General features: G+C 47.0%; 1 protein-coding gene across 1 annotated transcript in view; it reads right to left on the bottom strand.

The window, feature by feature from the left end:
* Rcor3 (REST corepressor 3) overlaps positions 1-23,582 on the bottom strand; it is a gene marked incomplete in the record, with an annotated part of 40,068 nt that overhangs the window by 11,068 nt on the left and 5,418 nt on the right. Inside the window, 7 exon segments of the mRNA XM_055609253.1 lie at positions 5,180-5,257; positions 6,697-6,915; positions 10,371-10,449; positions 10,974-11,098; positions 12,640-12,801; positions 14,304-14,356; positions 16,565-16,642. Coding sequence (XP_055465228.1) covers positions 5,180-5,257; positions 6,697-6,915; positions 10,371-10,449; positions 10,974-11,098; positions 12,640-12,801; positions 14,304-14,356; positions 16,565-16,642 — 794 coding nt within the window.

Here is a 23,582-nt window from a genome sequence, read left to right as displayed (position 1 = left end):
TCTTCTTTTTTTTTTTTTTCTTTTTCCAACTGTTGCTTCAGCTGTCAACAATCTTATATAGACAACAGAAGCTATTCTCTTGCACAGACATCATCAAGTTCTCAACTGGGCACTCCAGAGTTCCACTTGCTTTGTGCTGTATTTGCACTTTAATAACTACAGCAACGGATATGCACAGCGCCGGGACGGTCTGGACAGACAGCAACCGAGGTTCCCAGGGAGAGTGAGCGCATCCTCGCTGGCCGGCTTCTCCTGCTGAGTTTCCATCCTGGGGCTCTCCCAGGCAAATGGCAACACCTCACAAATTGCTCTGAGGATGAACTTTTAACTAAAAATGGAGACAGTGCCTGAGACAATGAAAGCTGACTGACTTGAGGGAAAAACGTCACAAAAAGGGAACAAAAATGAAACAGAAATACTATAAAAATGCACTTTCATCCAAACCTTCGAAGTGCCTGAAAGGCACAGTGCACACAGAGGACCCTGAGGTCTGAGTGGGGGAAGGCCGAGCTCTCCCAGCACTCTGCAAGATTTGGATTAAAGCAGAAGAAAGGCGGCAAGATCAACAAGGCTGGCCAGCAAGCTTGCACTGAGCTAATGAGCTGTGTCAAGGGCTGAGGGGGTAAGACACGAAGGGGGGTGTGAATTTAACCAGAACACAGCGCTGAGGCCTGGAGAAGGCAGAAGTCAAGAGAGGCTCGCCTGGGAGCCGGCGAAGGTGAGGCAAGGATGAGGGTCACCTGGGTTACACTAGCAACAAGGCGCTGGGACATTCAGGGAGAGCTCAGGCTCCGTGCAGACAAAACACGATGTCCATGCATCTGACCACTCTGCAGGGCTGAGTGAGGCGCTTTCATCATACAGAGCCACTCATGCGATCCTGAGGCGTGCTCCAGGCCTCTCGGAAGCTGTGCTGTGTCCTCACAGAGGGAGCCGCGCACAGACAGCGCTCTCATCACCCAGAGCACTGCATCGGAACACCGGGGCGTGAGCTGACACAGAACGGCTGCTGAACGGATGTGGAGCGGTGTGGGGAAGACAACCGAACATGAGAATGGCCCCAGGGCACACAGGAGCTGCGTGAAAGCTCAAGAGTGGCTGAAGGAATGGGACTTGGTTTCCAGGCCACGACTGCTCTGGGCGTAACCCCAGAGACACACTTGAAAAGAATGGTGAGCACCGCTGTGGGCTGCCAGCGCTCACGCCTGCTGCCCCTCCACTTCCTTAACTGCCTAACAACATCCATTTTAATGCAGCTATGATGTAGCTTTAGTACTACGAAGGTATAAGATTATGTACATCTAGGAGAAGAAGAGAAACATGAATTCTGACTAAGAATTTAGACCATGCCTCTCTCTATATTTGTGTGAAAACTGCTGCTGAGGGGACAAAGAGAATGGAGGACCTCAACAGTTAAGGAGAAGGACAAGGAGTAAGCGTCTAATCTAGAGCTTTGGGAATGGGCCAAGGAGCCCAGAGTTTCACGTTGTAGGGTCCAGTCTTCAGTGACAAGTTAATGGCCTATGGATGGTAGCTCTGGCGGGAGACTGCAGGAACGAGATGCTGAAAATTGACAGGATTAAATACGTTAGACAAAATGGAGACAGGGAAGGAAGGGAGACTGAAGAGAAATAGAACAAGGTATTTTAAACATATAGGAGTTTTAAGTTACTGATTTTAAGTTCTCACAAACCCCAGAAACTTTGAGGAAGGACAACCAGAATGACTTGTGGTCAAAGCTGCAGCTGTCTCAGCAAGCCCTAATCTGAACACCCTTGTTTTGGAAGTAACTGTTGAAAAGAAGACACTAGAAGTAGCAACGTAGGCAGGTGGTCTCAATACCAGCACTGCCTGCCTCCTCCCTGCTAAATCAGTTTCTCTTCACCTGCTTCTCCATTTTGTCAGTGGTAAATTCATATTATTTCTCAAGAGCTGAAAAAGTTACCAAGTTAAATTTTCTGCTCAAGGATAGGAACCTGAGTATCCATCACAAAGGCTGCAAGCAAACACAGAGGTAGAGAACCCCAGTGTCATCCCTTCCCAATTACTGCTGTTCGTCCTTCCCAGACCATGGACTTGGCTGCCTCCACTGTCAGTTGAAACCACACCCTTCCTCCCAACACAGCTTCTCCCGAGACACATGCGTTCGAACTCTACTCTCGTGTTGTCATTCCTATGGATGACCTTTCTATCTGCTTCTTACGAGACGCTGTTCGCGTGCTCAGCGTTAGCACGAGGACGCTTGCCTGTCAGTCTAAGACACCACTTCATCACCTCCCCGCTACAGCGAAGAAGCTTTGGGGCTTTCCCCTTGTACCTAACTTAAAGGCACGCTTCTTCCAGCTTTTACGAAAACATTTCCCCCGGCTCCTGCCGAACAATCCCTATGGCACCCCTGGTTATACTGCTCATGTTCTTCAGTGGCCTCTCTAGGCAGACAAGACTCTTGAGGAAAGCTGTGTTTTATAGCCCACCGAATCTCGGTGTCAGCTCGCCTGCTGGGTGGCTTTGAGCTTCTGCATTTGAGTGTCGGCTCCACTCTGCACCGCTGCTGCCCTCTTCGCTCTGCCGGGAACGCGCTCTTAACCCTGTGTCTGTGCATCACTCCCATTGTGTCCTCACAAGCCAGATGATGGGGAGTGTCCCCCTCCCCCGCACTTCCCACAATGTCCACTGACTCCACAAAACAGGCGATTAATCAGTAGCTGTGGACATGACAGTGCTTTCTGCATCAAATGTTACTCTAGATGAAAACAAAAACGTGAAACCAAACAAATACGTAAAGCTCCTTCATGACGGCGAGCACTGCACTCAGTGACGCAGCTACTGCCAAGGTTAGTAACAGAGAAGGACCGTCCTCGAGGTCTTCCATGGGACATGATCAGCGTTCAGAGTCTGTCTGCCAGCTGCCCTGCCCTGCCCGCAACCACAGGCTAACACAAATATGCTCATGAGGTGTCATATGAGATCCCTAAATCACCAAGCGACATCTACACTTCACTGGGCCCGTTCTCAAGGCTGAGACTTTGGCGACTTCAGTTTGCTCACTGCCCTTACATCAAAGACACCATAAACACCTGAAGACCCTATGCCAGCAGCCGCCTGAGAATGTTAGTCCACCAAACAAATTTCTCTTCTCTGACACCTGCTGGACGTTTATGGACGCGGGATGTGCACTGAGCATGGGGTCTAAAACCCTGAGCGGCAGGAGATGCTACCTTGGGCTCCTGGTGGTCCTGAGCTAGCCTGCGCCCCGAAGCCCTGCTCACCTCCGTGCAGCGGCACCTGCTTCAGCTGCCTGTCTGTACGGAGCAGACGGAGCGGAGCTCACATTGCTGCTACTGGGCCATCTTCTTGCACGGTGGTGAGCGAGACGGCCCCAGAATGCTATGAAAGCCTTAGGTCATAATGAACTCTTCAGTGAAGACTTGTAAAACTATTTGGGCATTTGTGTGTGTATGTGTGTGAAAGAAACTGTTGATTATAAATTATTCAGCCTCCCCCCCCACCGGAAATTTTAGTAGAAAAGCTCCTAGAAATACTCTTATTTCATTTATATTTTCAAACTTTTTTTTGTTTTTAAGTTTTACGCATGTGTACGTTTTGCCTGCATGTATATCTGTGTGCTAATTGCCTGGTGCCCGTGGAGGCCAGAAGAGGGCACCTGATCCTCTGGAGCTGGAGTTATGGGTGGTGGCCAGCATCATGCTGGTGCTAGGGACCAAATCCAGGTCCTCCGGGGGAACGGCCAGTGCTCTAACTGTTGAGCCACCTCTACATTTCCTAATTTTTAGCATAAACCTTCTTCCTAGTGGTTCATACTCTAAGAGCATTTGCTTGTTTATTAGTGTAGGGCCTGCGTGTGGCATGCTGGTATGCAGAGGTCAGAGGACACCTCTCAGGAATCCGTTCTCTTTCCCTCATGTGGATCTTGGGGATCAAGCCACGGCTGCCAGTGTTGGCAGCAGCTGTGCTAACTCGCCGAGCCAGGCGATTAGGACACCCTTCCACCACAGCCCGCCAAGCTCTTTTTGAGACAAGATTTCTCTGTGTAGCCCTGGCTGTCCTCTGGCCTCCGAATCCTAAGTGCTGATATTAAAGGCATGCACTCATGCCTGGACCCGGCCATGCTTTTAAATCCTGCTGCACTCATATAACTTTTAAATTATGAAATGTCAGTATTTAAAAATTTTGCTTTATATATACTCACTATATGACTAAATACAAAATTAAAATAATCACTCCAAAATTTAAAGTTTCCCTTTGCAATAATATAGGAAAATAAAATGCTTTATATTACAACTCCCTTAGTTCAACGTCATGACAGTATTTTACCTCTGGGGCCTGAAATGAGACCGCTTTCTGACCTGTGCACACTGATGGATGGCTTTTTCACTGCCATCCATAACCCAATCTTACCGTGGAGAGCACTGTTTCTGCCCTGCTCCTGTACTACGCCGTCCCCCACCCTCCCCCGCTCCATCTGTAGCTATCTGGTCAGACGTAGGAGGCACAGAAAGGCCCACAGGAACACATACAACTGTCTGATCACTGTATACACAGAAAGGCCAAGTCACAATATCAACTGTAACTTGGGAGTCTTTAAAAAAGAATCAAAGATTTTACAGCAGAAACTTTTGTAAAAAGACTTGATTGGATTTTAGGGGTTTTAACTTCTCCTGTAATTAACTATGAACACAGAAACAAAACACAAATGGGTACTATATATTCTTATAAATGAGATTCTGTATTTTCAGGCAGAGTGTAAAAAAATACATACAGAAAAATCCTCATTGAAATTTAAGACAAAAACAAGTATCTTAAAATATGATTTTGTGTAAGAAAAACCCCTTGTCATTTATTCTTTCAGTGTTACCAATTCACACTGGCAGAAAAGGGCTTTGAATAAACACCTCTTGTGCCCAGGCGTACATCAGCCTTCCGTGAACTACACTATGCTTGCTCTTATTGCACTTTTCCTAAGGACTTGCTGAGGGCAGGGGGACATGAATTCATTTAAGTACAAAAAGATCAGACTCAAAAGAACAACTATGTGAATGAAAAATTAGGCATGATAAATCGACCTATTGGGAAATCTTCAAAAGGGACCAGAATAAAACCTGAGCACTGGGTACCTCAAAAGAACAGGTGCTTAACCACAACTATTTCAGCATCATACCTCGGGAGGTTTGAACTCTTCAATTCCACCTTCCATTTTCTGCTTAAGCGCACTGTTCACTTGCTTAGCATTCTGAACCTTCACAAAAGAACAGAACACAGGTCAGAGCATGCACTCAGTAAAGCTTGGTGAGCACATATAAGGGAAGAGGACGTACGCCAGAACCACCTGAGGGTTAGCTCAGAAGAACAGACACATGCTGCTGTTCAGTTAGCACACACCTGGACAGGCTGCTAAGACTTTGTATAAGAGAATAACACAGATCCTTTCTGCGGGGGTGGGGTGGCAGTGTGGCGTGCTGACCGGGGCTTTGGTCCTGGTAGGCAAGCTTCCCCCTGAGCTACACCCCAAGTCCCACTTTACACTCATTTAACAGTGCTGTTTATAACCACAGGCAGCTGGCATGGACAAGGAGTAAGCTCTGTCACCATTTCCCATCACCATCATGTTGCTACCAAATGGCAAATGTTTCTGTAATAATAATGATAACAGTGACTAGTACTTGCTAGGTATAAAACATTGTTTTTGATACATTAAAAAAGACACTCAATTCTCACAAGCTTTCTGTGTGCCAAATACAATTAGTTCTGTAAAATACAGCATCAATATTCTTAAAAGTGATGATATCAAATCTGCAATTAACAAAAACCTGCATCTTTGGGGGAAAGTATACCCACTGGGTAGACCCTTCAATGGGTACAGAATGTATACCTGCTACAATGAAGATGGCACTTGACCTTTCAAAGACATTCAGGCTGGTAAAGAGGACGTCGACCTGGCTGCAGTTGGCAGCTGAGGTGTGTGGTTCTCCACACAGTGTGAACTGACATAGCTCCTAGACAACAAAGGTGTGGGAATGTGTTCAGCCAACTAGGAGCAGGTTCTCACGGACAAAACCATGCTGGCCAACACAAAATTCATATTATGCTCAAGTTTCCCAGTCCATCAAATACACTAAGACAAACATGTTCTCAAACAGGAGCTGAAGCAGGCCTGACTGTTTTTCTTAGAACCATACATAGAAAATTAACTATAAGGCACACAGAGGTTAAGAAACCTTTCAAGGTCTTGCATTTAAGTGGTACAATCTAAACGTAACCAAGTTTCAAACTATTACTCTGTGAGCTACAGTTCCAGCCCTGTACACTGGCTTACTCACTCCCAGATGACACAGAAGCCGAGCGAGAGAAGGTGAAAAGCCTCGGAGCGAAGACAAGCTGTGCTCAAAGTCAGAGTCACTGACTCAGCTTCCAAGGCTTGCAAACAGTATGGTTATCATTCCTTGCTGAAGCCTAGTGAGCTGCAGATCTGTTTAGACTGAATGCTGAGTAACAACGCTGGCTGGAGATGCTGCTTAGGAGCAGAGCACCACCGCTGTGGGGTCGAGCCTGCGCCCCAAACAAACACCGCCCCCAAAAGACCCCCACAGGCTGCAACTCCTAGAAAAGAGCACTGCAAACTACAAAAGCAGAGGAGCAAATGGCGGGAATCAGGACAGGCCCCGTTGTAGGAAGTACCTGACGCTTTAGAGAGATCAGCTCCATGTCCAGTTGCCTCAGGATGGTGTTGGCTGCATTGGGACTACAGGAAACAGCCACCACGTCCTCCTGGGTCAGATACATGCCCTTGGGAGGCCGGCACTTGGCGCGCGGGGAGTGGTGCCGGTGCTGCAGGCTCTGGTGCTCCCTCCTGCCCAGGCCGATCTTGCTGGTCTGCACAGGCTGCTCGGCAGTACCCTACGAGGACAGAGTGAGAAGAGCGAGGCGGTCTCCCACCAGCGCCTGCAGAGCAGACAGTCTACCACAAACAGAAAGACCTTCTGCACTGCAAAATACTCCCGAGTAGTTTTACTACGTTCAAGTCCAAAGAAGACACATAGGTCGGGTGTGACAGCATGATAAAATGTATTTGTGATTAATACGGTAAAATGTTTAGTTTCTAGGTCCTGAGACTATGAAAAAGGAAAAAAGTAAGTCACACTGTAAATTCTTCCCATTAGCTCATGTAAGGAAGAGCCCCAAACAACAAAGGCCACAAATAACATCCCACAGAGACCACCAGCAACGGCCTCTCCGCACTTACACGTGCATGTTTGGCAGCTTGTGAAAAGAGAAAGGGGGTTGGGGTTTTTGTTTGCTTTTCAACTGTTTCTCAGTAGCCCTGGCTGTCTTGGAACTCACTCTGTAGACCAGGCTGGCCTTGAACTCAGAGATCCTCCTGCCTCTGTCTCCCGAGTGCATGGGCCATGGTGGCTGGCAAGAGGAAGGTTTTATTTCCCTTGGAGTTTCAGAACACTGTATACCGACAGAGGTTCGACTGGACACCGGTGACTTGACTTTCATGGTATGGATTTTTAAGACCTGACACATTTGACCTTGGTTCTTTAGAGGGTGGACTGGGACCCCTAGAACCGCACAGTCAGGCATAAGCCACCACACAGCCTAACATTTCATAGCGGCTACGGCTGATCTCATGTTCAGAGACGCCTCCTACATCCTTGACTCGAAGGTTTTTCAAGCTGGCAGTGAAGGAAGGCCTTCTCTCCACAGCCTAGAGGCAGGAGGAAGAGTTCAGGATGAGCAGCTGGGCGAGAGGGAGCAAGGCCTGAAGGCCCAGGCTTCTGTTGGGGCCACGGAGGGCACGAGAGACAAGGGCAGAATGCTGGAAGGCACATTCATCACCATGTAAGTAGGACAACAGACCCGCTCACTCTGCCACAGGAAAGGGCCAGAAGCAGCCGTGCCAGCGTCAGTCTGAAGAAAAGAAACCCTGAAGAGTCTCACCTGAAAACCCCCAGAGGCTGGCCCCGCGCAGGGTCACCCCAGGGGCCGGCCCCCACGCAGTTTATGCCCTAAACTTATATGATCTTTGCAGCTTGAAAAGTCCCCAATTTTAGTGGCTTAGAAGCAAATACAGAAGCTGCTTAGAAGAACACACTCCAGCCTCAGACATCTCACAGATAAGTACAAACTGGTAAAGGACACTCCTCAGGAAAAAGAGGGAGTCTGCACAAAGAGAGGACCAAGCCAAGAAAGAACTGTGACTAAATAATCAATACATTTATATGTAAATTAAAAAACACTGAATTTAAGTTTGAATAAGCTAAGAAAACCAAAAACAAAACAGGATGTGACCAAAACTGTGGGTAAAAACACAAATCATAAATCAATAGGGGTTAGAGCCAAAGCATGCAATGGGAAAGCCACTGAAAATACCAGCACTAGAGTAACCAAATATAGAAGGAAAAATCTCCTGGGTACACCAGAATAAAAATGCGGGAATAGCCAGCTCAAAATAGCAGACAGTAAAATAATAAAGTAGATCACAAAGGAAAAAAGCCATAATATCAGAAAAGGCAAACAGACAGCAAAAATAAGTAAAATAGAGGGCTGGGAGATCGGCTCAGGCAGGAAAGAGTCTGCTGTGCGGAGCGGGGACCTGGGTGGCAAACCCCAGTCTCCTCACAAAAGCCTGGGCCATGTCCATGACCCCAGAGAGACAGGAATCCCGGCAGCTCACTGGCCAGACAATCGAGTTAGAGCAGTAAGCTCAGTGAGAGACCCCTGCTTCAAAAAGAGAGAAAAAGAGAAAGAAAGAGACAGACACAGAGAGAGAGAAAAGGAGGGAAGGAGAGAGAGAGAGAGAGAGAAACTGAGAGAGGAAGAGGAAGACACCTGACTTCTGGCCTCTATTTGGTAGACAGACATATCTGACATACAGACATATCTGATTAAGCATTTCGGTTCTAAGACGGCTGGAGTAAGACGAGCAGAAGAGTGAAAAGGGGACTTTAGAAAAACAGGAAGAAAGCAATTCCAGAGTGACGCTCGGGCTTGAAGGGAGGGTTCAGTGGAGGACCGGGGTTCTGACAGCAGCACCAACCTGGGTAGCTCACAACTGCCCCTAACTCCAGCTTCAGGAGACCTCACGGCCTCCTGTGGCCTCCACAGCTCCCTGCACTCAGATATTCACACAAAGGCACACGTATATATAAGTTTGCGTTTTTTTTTTTTTTTTTTCTTTTTATGTTAAAAAAAAGTGAACCACAGTGTTTATGGCTCAAGGAAGCAAAAGCAAAACACATGAAACTGAGGAATCTGAAGGTATCTGGCATTTGAAAAACCATTAAAATGTAGCAAATGGGGAAGTTAGAAAACATCACATTGACATAATGAGGATTTTAAGTGTCATGAGTGGAGAAACGTCACAGGATGGTAAGAACCAGACAGGTCAGAGTTTGCAGTGACGGCTGCTGGGGAAACCACACACTGGGAAACTGAGGCTCAAGGCCAGCAGCCAGTCCACCATTCCAGCACTGTGCTCACTGCGGCCCCGCTCACGGCCTCTGTCGGCACTCAATGCCTCACAAATATGTAATCCTTACCTTACTAAACAGCACGTGTACCAGGTTAGCCTTTTCTCGTGGCTGTGTCTCCTCACCAACACAGTGAGGCAGCTGAACCCTTCCTACGGCCTTCCCGAGCCGGCTCTCCGTGTGCCCTGCTCGTCACACACCGGCCACCACTTTCTAATTCGCCATGGAGAGACTTCTGAGAAAAACCAGGGAGCAAAACTGGAAACCTGAAAATCTTACAACTCTTACCCTGTAAAGGTAGCCTCTTTCTTCAGTGCATTATGGACTAACAGTGCGGCAGGAGACAGCCCGAAACGGCCATTTATTGGCTGGCAGAGCTTTACACATCACAGTAGTTTCCAGACTTCAAATCCCACTGACGCCTGCTTCCTAAACCATTAAACAGAAGTCTTTCTTCTTTTCCCCAAAGATGAATTTTTAATTATGTGTGTGTTTGTGTGTGCATGTGGGTGCTGGTTTGTTTTTTAATTATTTGTGTGTGTTTGTGTGTGAGTGTGGGTGCCCACTGAGGACAGGGGTATTGACTAGGCCTCATGCTGGGAACGGAACTCCCGTCCTCTGGGGGAGCAGTGCGTGCTCTTCACACCATGCCATCCCTCCACTCTGCTCTGAGATAGGGTCTCACTGTGTAAGTAGATCTACTCTCTAAGTAGATCAGGCTGGCCCCACACTCACAGAGATCCACCTGCCTCTGCAGCCCAAGCGCTAGGATTAAAGGTGCCACCACCCCAGGCTCCAGGCTCTCTACCCCTGAGCGTCACGACGTCGGTCTTTCTGAGCAGCCCTAGTGCAACAAGTACAAGCGTGGACCGTCACCTCTTTTTTGGCTTCTTTTTTTGGGTCATAGTCACTGTCGTTCCCGTCCATTGGGTGTGTTTCTTCCATATCGTCATCACTGAAAGACAAAAGATCAGTGGATCCTCCAGTCACCTCACTGCATGCGCCTGAGGGTTCTCACTGGGCAGAACAGCTGTAACCGGGACCCCACGTCCTCAGGCCAGTCATCCTTCGGGTTTACAGAACCATTCAAGCAACACTCCCCGCTCCATAAGAGGGGGATGGCCCGCACTTTGGTGTCGCGCTGGGGGTGTGAGTTCTGTACGTGGTATAGCCAGGTACCACAAGCACAGCAACGAAGCCTCAGTGAACGGAAAGGCTGCACAGACACGTACCCGTGTGCGTGGAGGGCTGGGCACCGACGCCGCACAGTGCCAGGGCCTTCCCCGAGCCATACCGCATTCCTTCCTCCACACTCAACAACCAGCACTGAAGGAAGCCTGAGCGCGGAAAGCTCCTCCACGCCCTGTGAGCACTCGGCTTCCTACCACAGACAGCGCTACAGCAGCTTCTGATCGTACGAAAACACACAATCCAGTGACAGCGCCCAACCGTGCGACACGGGTAAAGCACACGACCTACCTGTCGCCCTGATTGTGTCTGTTGGCGAGTTTACGAGCCTGGCGATCCATCAAACTTGTCCTTGAGCGAGTTTTTTTCCAAGAATAGTAATACTTTACAAGACTTGCAATTGTCTTATCTGGAAGCTTAAAAACAAATTCCTGTTACTGTTGGAAACTGATGAGTAACACGTCACGGTGTGTGACACTCAGGGCAGGAGGACGACGTCCGGACGTCAGGCAGGACTGAGGAGAGCTGGACCAGTCACAGCTCCCACATCCCTCACACTGCTGACCCACGTTACTATTGGTTCCGGGGGCAGGAAAGTGTGACAACTGACTCAATGACGTGTCCCCCAAGGTCCCAGCATGGCCAGCACCTGCCTCCTTCCAGCGTTGCTTCCTCAAGTGACTCAACTCTGCTTTCTCTAGTTGGGAGCGGTTGAAACACAAAGGAAATTGACAGACACCTCACAGACACATGCAGTTGTCCTGAGTCTGGCCTCTTCCAGGTAGCAAAGAGCTAGGCAGTCCTTAGCCGTGAGCTTTCAGATCCCTTCAGTTTTATATCTACATCTTAGTGCGTAATGCAGACAGATCGGACCACTGAACAGTCTTAGGTGTTACAGTGGCTGCCGAGCGCACGAGTCACACTGGAAGGATGTAAACTACATGCCAAAATGTCCCCTTCAACTACCGAACTCACGCGCATGTACAAACAGACATTTTCCTTGAAAAAACAAAAAGCCACAAAGCACCAACAACCCCAGGAGAACCCAGACAACACCAACACGACACACAGGACACATACAATGCTGACACGACACACAGGACATGGACAACATGACACACAGGACACGGACAATGCTGGAATGACACACAGGACATGGACAACATGACACACAGGACACGGACAATGCCGGAATGACACACAGGACATGGACAACGCTGGCATGGCACACAGGTTGAAGACAGACGCCACACAGGCTTAAGATGGACTTTCATCTTGGGGTTACGCCAATCTTGACACTAACTCCACCTCACGAGCACCGTGTTAGTATTCAGCAGCACTGCTTTTTAGTTAGTTTGTCCTGTTCCAAGGAGTCAGCTCTGGACAGATGTACATACAAGAAATCCTAACTGGTCTCAGCAGGCTGTTCATATATGCGTGTATGTGCGTGCATACACACGTAAATGCAACAATAGTGACAGTGGCTGTGAATTTGAAGAGGAGGTGAGGAAGGACCATGGGAGGAGTTATGGGGGAGGCGGAAGAATGATGTAGATTTGGGCTCATGTATCTCTAACTTTTTTTTACTAACTTTATTTTTTACTAACTTTATTTACTAACTTAAGTTAGTAAAAGGACTTTTACATGCAAAATGAAAGAAAATCCTAAAGTTAAAAATCAAGACATTCAAAAATAAAGTAAAATTATTATTCCCCCATTAAAAACAACCATCAAATTAATTTAGTAACTATTACTCACACATTTGAGATAAAAAGGAAACGCCACACCCCTGTTATGCATGGGCAACTAGAAAATACTACAGCAAATTCACTCATTTCCAATCCTTCTTAATATTACAGTTAAGTGAAAAACATCTATGTGGCAAGTAGGTAGTATCCAATCCCATCATAAGGTAATTGGCATAATGGTAATTCGTGGAGGACCAAAAGCACCCTACCATTTGCTGAATCCTGTGGAAGCTCTTCCCGTGGAAACTAAAGGCTTGTTCAAACAGGACCTTGTCTTCCACCGTCCACTCGTCCGGGAAGGGCGTGAAGTTGGGCAGGTCCGCGAGGGACTTCTCGATGTTGTGTTTATGCCAGAAGAGCATGCCCAGCGCCTGTGAGGAGAGGCCGCGGGACTCCAATGACTGACCCCCGCCACACGTGTCAGCGCTACAGTGTGAGCCTGTGACCTCACCTTACCAGAGCTTGGGCTGGGCCTTTACACGGGCAACCCCTGCTTATGTGCGCACACCAGGCTCGGAGGAGGGCTTGCGGGTCCAATGTCATTGGTTGTTGGGGAAATGACTAACTCTAAGGCAGGTTTGTATGACAAGATTTTACCCAGTTTATCAATTTGTCATTAGGTAAGGGAAATGGTCTAAAAGAAAGCTACTGGGTAAGTGACAGCAATCAAACGGAATGAAATTATCAATTACAAAAAAGAGCCAGACACCCTCGGTTGGACTTAACAGAGAAACATCAAGATTTAACTTTTCAGAATTATATTATAGGCTAAATAATTCTAATAATTCAATCGCTTCCACTGCAATTGTTCAATTTAATTATTTTATCACACATTCAATATTTGCATTTTAATAAAAACTGTGTATTTAATATTTGTTTACTTTGCTATTACCATAATGTATACATACATATAATTATCAGAAGTTATCTAAATAGCTTCAGTGACTTGACTGAAAGGCCATTTCTAAAAATTTCACTCCTCCTCCCTCTACTGTAGTAGCAAGAGGCTTTATTATAAGGCAGTAAGCACTGCCTAATGAGTAAACTTTCATTCTAAAAAAAAAAAAAAAAAAAAAGGACACAGAATTTTTAGTGGTGAGCTTAAAATAAACTTCTGTACTCTGATAATAGAAATTCAACATAAACATGAAAATAAGCCAATATATACTCATATTTTGAAAGATAACCTTTCTTAAAGGTAATAAGGAAGGCACCCCAGGCGTGGGGTGCTCGCCTTCGATCACAGCATTGGGGGACAGAGGCAGGAGGCTCTCTGTGAGGTTGAGGCTAGTGGGCTGCAGAGTGTGCTCTAGGGCAGCCAGGGACAGACAGACCCTGTCTCAAAAGAACAAAACGACAAAGAAGGTATACAAACAAAATGGGTAACAGGCATGATCCTCGGGAGACAGAGGCAGGAGGATTGCTGCGAATTCCAGCCAATCAAGGTTACACAGCAAGATACTGTCTCAAAATTAAATAACCAAACAAAAACTAAAACCATAAAATAGGCCACCGATAACTTCAAAAATGCCCCCAAAGGTTAATTTCTGTTTCACTCTATAGACAAGCGCATCAATTTTAAAAAGTTTACTTTCAGTTTACCCCTGTACAGAGCGCTCCCAGTGACCCGCTCAGGCGGAGCTGCTCTCTCCCCTCTGACCCAGGGTGAGACCCGTGGCTTACACATCTCTGCTTCGAGGCAGGAAGTGGGGCCACACAGCTAGAGTCCCTGCTATGGGGACGGGGAGATCTGGCCTCTTTGTGGGGAAAAAGGGTGAAGCAATCAAAGAAGACAGTCTGAAACTGACCTCCGGCATGCACACAGGTACACGCTCCAACACACACACAAACGTGCACACATTTCTCCACATACCTGTTCAACGTTGTAGCCGTGCTTCTCTTTTGCAATGGCGATATATTCATCCACTGTAATGGAACCGTGTTATTTCATTACTCTCACAAACTCCAATTTCTCAGATCTAGTTTTTTGGTTTTTTTAAACTTGGTAAAATAATTTACTATTCTGAGTAAAAAGAAAATTGCCAAGGCTACCATCCACAGAATGTTACTGAAGGACAAAGAATCAATGGTTCCCCACCAGTTCAGGACTTCACTTACCTGCCAACCCCATGACCACACATGATATAACTACTACTAAATTAAGGGACATTACTCCAGTTATCCTTGTATGCTGACAATCACCCATGTGGAAGCAGACAATGGAACCTACTTATACTGTAAAATCCTGAGATAATCCTTGATTTCCAATTACAGTTTTTAATAGAAATACCTGGCTGTGAAAGACCCTTTTTCATATTTATAAACGGGGCTGACACCCACAATTCTGCAAGCTATCCCAGAGAATGGAACCCTGAGCATGCCTCAACCTCCTTAACGTTCTCAGTGCTTCTGCTTGCTTTATGGGGTGCAGGGCTCTATTTCCACTTAGCTTCCACGTGTAACTAAAGGACTCAGAGAAGCAGCTTTAGCAATGATGTGCTACTTCAAGGCTCTTACCAAGTGTTCAGTTACATTCGGGATTCACTTTTAGGTGGTGTCCATAGTCACTCCTTTATCCCTTTCAAATGTATCACACAAATGTATATGTAATCGGTTCTTTAAACATGTTTCTGAGAAGCAGAAATCTTAAGAATTCTGACCCTGGTATAGGTACTGTCTGCCTGAAATTGCTTTTCTGTTCACACTTTGGTGGAGTAATTTGAACTTTTGTACCTTAGTTTCCTTCTCTTAATTTATGATAAAACAACACAGTCTCTCTTGATTATTATATGTTGCTTAGAATGTACTTAAGTGACCACAGACCTAGAAAGATGCTGACCAAATATAACAAGAATATATCATAGACCTTTAGATAGCAAACTAAGACATCCCAATTGAGCAGATGTGGTCGCAGCCCTGGCTGGGCCCTACAACCTGACAGAAGTTTTAAGAAGACACAGGTACCGCCTCTAAGATGTGGGTCAGAACAGACACCAGTAGAGAAGAGAAAGTTCCCTAAGAGATTCTACCACAACGTAGCCAGAGTTGGTCACAGCCTCAGGACAGCTCACATGGACATCACCCTAACAGAAGCATTACCTTTCTGCATTTGGTTTTCATGTTGCTAAAACCGCACCATTGTCCAAGACAGTGAAATTCCACAGCACTCCGAGGCTTGTTTTATAAATGAAAACCTCTGCGTGTAATAATGAGCAAATCTGGAAAAGGCAAGCCTTTCAGGTTCTCGGTGCAGCTTTCTTGTTGAACACCTGCAGCACACAGGACTCAGCGGCAGGGGGAGCCTCACCCATACTTTAGAGCTTTTGGGCAGGAGGACTACCAGGTGCGTGGACACAGCACTCTGCAATCTTTTGATTACACGGAGCAGCATGCTTACGCTCTGCGCACAGGACAGAGAGGACATGGCTATTTTTCTCAAGACTAACTAAATCATAACAAGACATAAGTTCCTGAGATGCTAGGAAATACTTTTAAAGAAAAGCGGGTTTTATGTCTGCTGGGATGGCCGGCCGTGTGGCTGCTGTGGGTATTTGCAAGCTTGGGAGCTGAATGGAGGGGTGGGGTCTTGGTGCTGTACCTGCGTGTTTCCTATCTGAGGTGCCGGAAGGGACTCAGGTCCGCTACATCACACTAAAGTCTAAAGCCCCAGCGTGATTCAACAAGTGCATGGTCAAGGATCCAGAAGGTCTCCGTCCAGTAAGGGAGAGCGCGGATGACCTGAGGGCTGCAGGCAGTGCTCTCTCCCCTTTCCTCTGTGGATGGCGGTGAGAGTGGCTCCCTGGAGTCTGAGGCCTTTCTTTTACTGCGCCATAGGCGGAGGGGGAGCCTGTGAGTGGCTAGCCAGTGACCCCACCCCTGCTTGAGGACTCAAGCGGCAAAGCCATCAGATCCTAGGGTTTGCGTTCTTCACGGGCCTGACACAAACTGAAATGATCAAATTCACTATCTTTCAAAGGGAAACACATTCTAACATAATGGACGTTTCCATCAAGAAAGAAAACGAAGGTAATTCAGTTCTTAAGAGCATCTAAAAGACTAAAAGAAAAACGTAAATTGCCCTCTGAGCAGGCCGGTCCCCTACGATGTTTGTGCTGTGTCTGAGAAGGCACTTACGTTTGGTGTCTGGGACGCTGTGGTGCGGGGACCACACAAGCATGCCTCCATGGTCCTTGTCCGCGCACTTGGCAGCACCTGAGGAAAAGCAATTATGTTGAACAGGATAGCAATAGCGTTTAACTTATACTCCAAGTAAATGCACACAGAATTTTATTTGTTTTAGTACAAAACCTGCAAAGAAGAGACAGGAAAACAGAAAGATTTACATGAAAGACAGTAAATCGCCCATTCATAGAAATGAAGGCAACACAGTTCCGTTCCTGCCACCACCTTCAGGACTCCCGGAAGCACACTCCTGTCTCCGGACCGTCTCATCAGACGGCTGTGACCTGACTGGTTCCCTACGAAGACCTGCCTAATTAGTGCTTTGCTGTGTCCACGTGGGCCACCACTGCTGGGACTTAAAAATAGTAGTGTCTCCTTTCACGGCTTGCATTTTATCTTATTCCTAAGTCTGGCAGCTTTCCTTTCAAAGGCATAAAAGTTAACATAGTACTTCTTCATGCGATCTGGGTAAGTCTAGGAGAACACTAATTTCCTGTGTGTTTCTCATGTTATAACCTGTATCGTCCAAATTATCAGGCTTTATTAACATAGGCTGAAAATGAACTGGATGGATGAAAACCTCACAGCTGACCCAGGGCTACCACAGGCCTGTGGATACTTCAGTTACACTGGAGTCTTTTTCTGGCTTCTACCCAGTCCTTGGCTAAAAGCTAGTTACAACTATGAACATATTAAGAATTGCTGCCTTGTTCTAAGGCAGCTGGTTTTCAGGAGGTAGATACCTACTTCCCACTAAGGTCAGAATTCCCACCTAGTCACATATAATACTAGGAGAATTCTGTGGTTAAACTGTGTTTATTATAAGGTATTTGGAGTAGAGAACATTCCTTACAATTTCCACAGAGATAAATTTAATATTATCCAATACCGAACTTTTGGAGAATCATTATGCATTACTAGTATATATGCGTGGTAAGAATTTTTAGTTGGAAGAATCAGACTAAGACAATATGAAGCTGAAATTATTTTTAAACCTGTGTTTTATGATCTGAAAAATTAAGGATAGTGAGCAGGTTATCTAAGTATTAGGAAAACCACAACTGTAAAAATATATTTAAAAGCAAAATATTTATATTTGCTATATCTTTAAGAAAAAAGCGACAAAGAGAGAAACTTCAAATCTTTACAAAAAAATCTGAGCCAGAAGTTTATTAAAATGTCTAGTCAACAAACATAAAGTGAGACATTCTTTTAAAATTGGTGGATATCTGTAATCCCATTGTTTGGGAGGCAGAGGCAGGGGGACTGAGTGCAAGGCCAGCGGGGTTACAGAGAAACAGTCCCCAGAACACTTCCACTTCAGTATCAGCAGGGAGCGGAGGGTGGGCAGAGCTCTCTGGAGTCTGAAGCAGGCTTGTGCAAAACTCGTTCAGCGGAAATCTTCCAACCAAGCAAGTAAGCAGACAAACAAACAAACCAAAATCCCAAACACTGTCAATATTAAGACATTTGGTTTTTAGTCATGGACCTGGCAGGTAAAAAAGAACTTATGAAAGTCAAGTTACTCATGAAAATGAAACAAATCTCCTCATCTAGGCCGGCCAGAAGCCTTTTCTTAGAAAACCAAATATTTCTAGTGGATATCCTAACTTCAATTATTTATCATGCAACAGATTCTTTTTACACAATGAATTGTGACAATAAGATCATTAAAATCTCTTAATAGACGATGACACAGCAAATAAAAGCTTCCATTAAGTAAATAGTACTCCATGACAAATAAATGCATTTTCTTGCACCGTGTTCTTTAAGAACTTTTTTTTCACATTAGTGTATGTGTGTTGTTGAGTACAGATTATGTGTTCAAGTCAGAGGACAGCTCTGATGTGAGTCCTCGTGAGAGAACCCACATCTGGCAGCAGGCACCTCTCTCCAGTCCACGGACCTCATTCTTGAGTTACAGAAGTCTGATTGTCTCATTAGGTATCTGCTCCTAGACAGGTGTTGTTTTTTCTCTATTTAAAATACCAGTTATGATTGTCCTCAAAATGTTCACTATTGTAACTAAGGGTCCCACATAAACCACCAACTGTTCTTCTAGTGTGGGATGATAAAGGTAGGTGTCCTAACAGTGGAGAGCGCTTAACGGGCTCTTCACAATGTTCTTCCCTAATGATGGACCCCAACCTCTCCAACTACACAATCCTGCCAAGCAGGCGCAGGAAATGATCATGTCTACAGGAAAGTTACTTTGGTGTACTGGTTAAGGGTGTAGATTAGAATTCAAACCCCCAGTCACAGCAAGCATGCCACCTTGGAGATGTCTTCTTGTGCCTCAGTTTCCCTCATCTATAATAACAGACATAAGTCTACACTCAGAGCTTTTCCAAAATGAAACTGATAAGTTGATAATGCACACACACAGGATATCCAACCACTAAGACAGGGTGTAAGAAGGTTTCCACATAGGCGAGTTCGAAGTGCAAAACCAGCAATCTATAACTTTTAAAGACTCCCATTGAGACATTAAAAACAAGGACTGTGATGAACAAATACACTAAATTAAAAGAATTTAGATCCCGAGATAAGATGCTCTAACACTTAGAAGCTCTAACCGGGTTCTAACTGTATTGGTCTAGTACCTTCAAACAGGGGTAAAGACTCTGTCATGACATAGGAGCACTAATGAATTGTGTGTGCACAAAGCGTGTAGCAGCAGGAGGCCGACACAGGGAGTCTTCTACCTCACTCCTCCATTTCTGTTCTGTTGAGACCGGGTCTCTCCATGTAGCCCTCGGTGTCCTGGAACTCTCCATGTAGACCAGGTTGACCTCAAACTCACGTGCCTCTGCTGCTACCAAAGGCAGGCGCCACCGCCCTGACTGTACTCCTTATTCTTTAGACAGGATCTGTCACTGAACCTAGAAGCCACTGCTCCAGTCAGGCTGGCTGGCTGCGAGCCTCAGGAACTGTTTGCATCACCATGCCTGGCTTTTCCGTGGGTACCAAGAATCTGAACTGAGGTCCTTATGCTTTTAAAGGGGAGTTAGGACTGTATCTACCAAGTACCTTCCCAGTCCCCTAAATCTCAAGGAATTCAGACTTTTAAGTTTCCCATTTTCTTTCTCAATACAATCCGCCTGGAGACTGACCTGAGATCCAAGCTACGCTGCAATCTCTCCGGGATCTGGGGTTTCACCTTCTCTGATCCACTGTAGTTGGGAAATACTAAATGGTCAAACCCGGAAATAAAGGATGTGTAAGCTTACACTGCACACCAGCCTGAGCAGCCCTGTGAACTGTCCCACGGCTCCACTCAGTCCCGCCAAGGGACCCCTGTCCTTGCAGAGGACTGCAGCGGACTTCTAGTCCTTATACCTGACGGTGAATGTCCTCATGCTGAACATGTTTCTTATCTTACAGGGACAGCATTTCATAACCTTTAAAACCTGCAGGCTTTCAAGCTCCTCACTGAAGCTCTCCTTCGTTGAGGAAACCACAACTGTGGCTTTAATCAATTATGCACTAACTTAAGCCAGAACTCACATCCACCATAATGGGCATCAGGACAAGCTGGACATATGAAAAGAAAAAGAAGCTGGACAGTTGGTCAATGATAAACGCACGTTGTGTGTCTGTGCCGGGGCGCACGTGCCCCTGGGAAGGCCAGGGAAGACTCCAAGAACATCCATGTCTTCCCACCTCATTGCCTGGGACCCAGTTTCTCACAGCACGAGACGCTCATCATTACGGTTGGCCAGGGCGCCCAGGTGCCTGTCCCCACCTTCCGAGGCGGGAGTCATAGGCATGTGCAGCAGGGTCTGGCTTTTATGTGCATGGTGGTGGTCCAAACTCAAGTCTTCCTGCCAGCGCAACACGCGTCGCCCACCGGCTACCCCCCAGCCCACAGAGCACTGTTAAATATGCAAGTCTATTATGGGAGATTCTGTGTGGAATGTGCACAAAAGGACTTCAACAAAATCCATGTAGTTTATAAAATGGGTACCACCACGTTAATGTTTTTATATAGATAAATTTAAAATAAAGAATATTTTATTTTAAAATATTAATATTTTAATACACCAAAGATTACATTCTTTATCAATTATTTAACTCAACAACAAATAAGAGATGTCAACTTTAAAATCCGTAACTCTTTGTCTCTTCAAAGTTCCTTTATGGGTCTGCAAGTCACTGTTTCATACAGATTTTTACTTAACAGTATCTCCTTTCACGAACACGAAAACAAGCCTAAAGGAGTCGTCAGGTAACTAACTATACCAGAGAAACTTGAAGGCATTAGGTCACCAAGCAAAGCCACTCCTCAGGGGTCAGCACAATTAGGCAGCAAATATGGGAACTAGTGAGCAACTAATTTACAACTGATAACCTTCAGGACTAGTTAACAGCCAGTTTACAAGTGAGAGATAACAATCAGAAACCCAGTTAGTAAATCACAAAGATATCAGCATGGCCACTTCCGGTAACTGCCCCCAACCCCACAAACTGATCTACAACTGAAAGATAACAATCAGAAATGCAGTCAGTAACTCAGAGGCTTCAGCACAGGCACTACAGGAAACTGCCCCCAACCCACAAACTGATTTACAAGTGAAAGACATAAAGACATCACTCGACCCTCCAGTTAGCTGCCCGGTTCAGGCTCCCCAACGCAAACCCCGCTCTGCCAACTCCTTAATGGCAGTTAGCCACGACACGGACTTCTGAGACCCAACAGCAATTCCTTCTCTAGGTGTGGAATTTCTCCCATCACCGCTGTCATCTCTCTAAAAACTCGACTTCTTCTACAGTCTCATGAGAGTTTTAGCACCTAAGGAATTTTTCTTCCAAGTGACTTACATCGAAGGCTATAGTGAGTAATTTCCATAAATGTGTGTGTGTGTGTTAATCCCAGCACTCTGGAGGCAAAGGCAGGCAGATCTCTGAGTGAGTGGCCAGCCTGCCTTGAAAAAAACAAAATAAAATGAAGCAAAATGGGGAGGATTATGACGGCCAAAAGGAGAGCTTACTATTTCCCAGTTTATATCTCTGCTATTACATTTCCCTTTTCTTCTTTGACTTTTCCAAAGTAACGCTTTCCAAAGTTTCATGTAATTATACTATATGAACATGAAATAAAACCTTGAAAAATAGTACAGCACTATTTTTCTGTTTTAAAAGAAAACAGCAGCAAGAGGCACAGGAAACAGTGTTTCCTTGAGAAAAGTACCTTAATGATTCATATAAATGGTAAATGCTCTTAACTGTATCCTTGGATTACATTTTTAAACAAAATAAATGAATCCAAGTAATGTGAGGTTTGTCCTTATCTTATTAATTACAGTCAGAGTAAATAAGTTGGGAATTCTAATTTAAAACCAGCAACACTCCACTGGCGTTTTGTCATCTTTCACAAATGTTCTATGTAGTGGAACCAGCAAAGAAAAGTTAGGTTAGTTAATCCAAACAGTGGTACTCAAACAGACCGGCTCTCCTCCCTAGTTTGAAATCTGTTGCATGAATTCTATTTTAAAATGGCAAACACTCTGGCACTAAGGCACACACAAGCTCCTTACCTACTGCACACAGCTAGGAGACAAATACTGCGAGTATCTGACAAAAAGAGGTGCATTTTTTGGACATAATTCAGCTGCTGAGTTCCATCTGGAAATGACTTCACCAATATTAAAAAAAAAAACAAAACAAAAACCTGAGTACTAATGAAAGCTCCAAATGGTTCTTCATAATTCTGAAATCTAATCTTTACTGAGTAACTGCCATATGCCTAGTCATTTAACCCTGGCAAGGATTCCACGCAAGAGCGTTTTACAGCTAGGAAACCGATGCTCAGGGAAGGCCAGGGGCGTGCTTAGAGCACAGAAACGAGAGCTGAGAATTCAGTTCAGTCTATCCTTAGGCGAGGGCGTCTTCTGTCCAGGGTCCAGCTAGGTCCTGAAGCACAGCCATAATGTCAAGGAGCCCACCTACCAGCTAGCTATGCCAAGAAGAAGAACAATTTTCACAAAGCATGTAATAAATGGGAGGCCAGCCACGGAGCGCGCCGACAGTCCCCCAACAAGAGGTGTCACCTGGAAGGTGACCCACACTGGTCCCCCCCCCTGTGGCAGCACACACTGAAGGAAATCGCCCTGGCCGGGCGGGCGTTTACCTGTCACCGCCTCCCCCCAGAGAGCGGTGACACTCGGTAAACGCTGTGTATCGCACTATCCTACCGGGGAGGAGGACGCCAGCTCCCCGGGGTCCCCTCACAACTAAGCGGACGGGACTGCTTTCCTGGTGAAATCACAAGCAAGCCCTACGCACAGCTCGCTGCAGCCCCAGCTTCGGACTCCGGCGAGGCTGTGAAGCACGGGCTCCGCGCGGAAACCGACCGCCGGGAGCGCGGGGGGGGGGGGGGGGGGGGGGGGTCCGGGCGGGTCCGAGCAGCCCGCAGGCCCGGAGGCTCCGGCAAGGGCGCCTCCGTGAGCGGAACTCTCGCCCAATCCCCGAGCAGCCTGGCGTCCCGTGACAGCCGGGGAGCCTGTGTGGAGTAAAGTAGAGAGGAGCCCGCAAGCCGCGCGGCGGAGGGCGCCGGGCCGGCCGCTCCGGGGAGATGCCTCCTCGGCCGCGCCGCCCTCCGGCTGGCTCCGCGGGGCCGGGCCGGGGCGCGGGGCGGCGTCAGGCACGGGCGTCTCCGCGCCCAGGTCCACACCGGGGGGCGGGGGGGACACCCCGAACTCCGGGGGTCGCCCTCGGCGGGGCAGGGGGCGGCCGCGCCCGCACGCTCGGACCCGCGTCCTCCGTGCGGCGGCGGCGCCCCTCCTCCCCACGCCCCGGGTCGGCGCCCGGCCTCCCCGCCGCGGCGCCCTCCCGGCCCGGCCCTCGCCCGGTGCGCCCCACCCCCACCCGCTCAGGCCGCGGGCCGCCCGGAGCCGGCCCGGGGGGAGGGGAGGAGACGGGGGAGGGAGGGAGGGACGCGGCTCTCCTGCGGGCGGGTAGATGTACCTGG

Source organism: Psammomys obesus, unplaced genomic scaffold, assembly GCF_907164565.1.
Source record: "Psammomys obesus unplaced genomic scaffold, mPsaObe1.curated_primary_1811, whole genome shotgun sequence".
Taxonomy (NCBI): Eukaryota; Metazoa; Chordata; class Mammalia; order Rodentia; family Muridae; genus Psammomys; species Psammomys obesus.
Note: the sequence above shows the minus strand (reverse complement) of the source record. Positions and strands in the feature narration are given on the sequence as shown.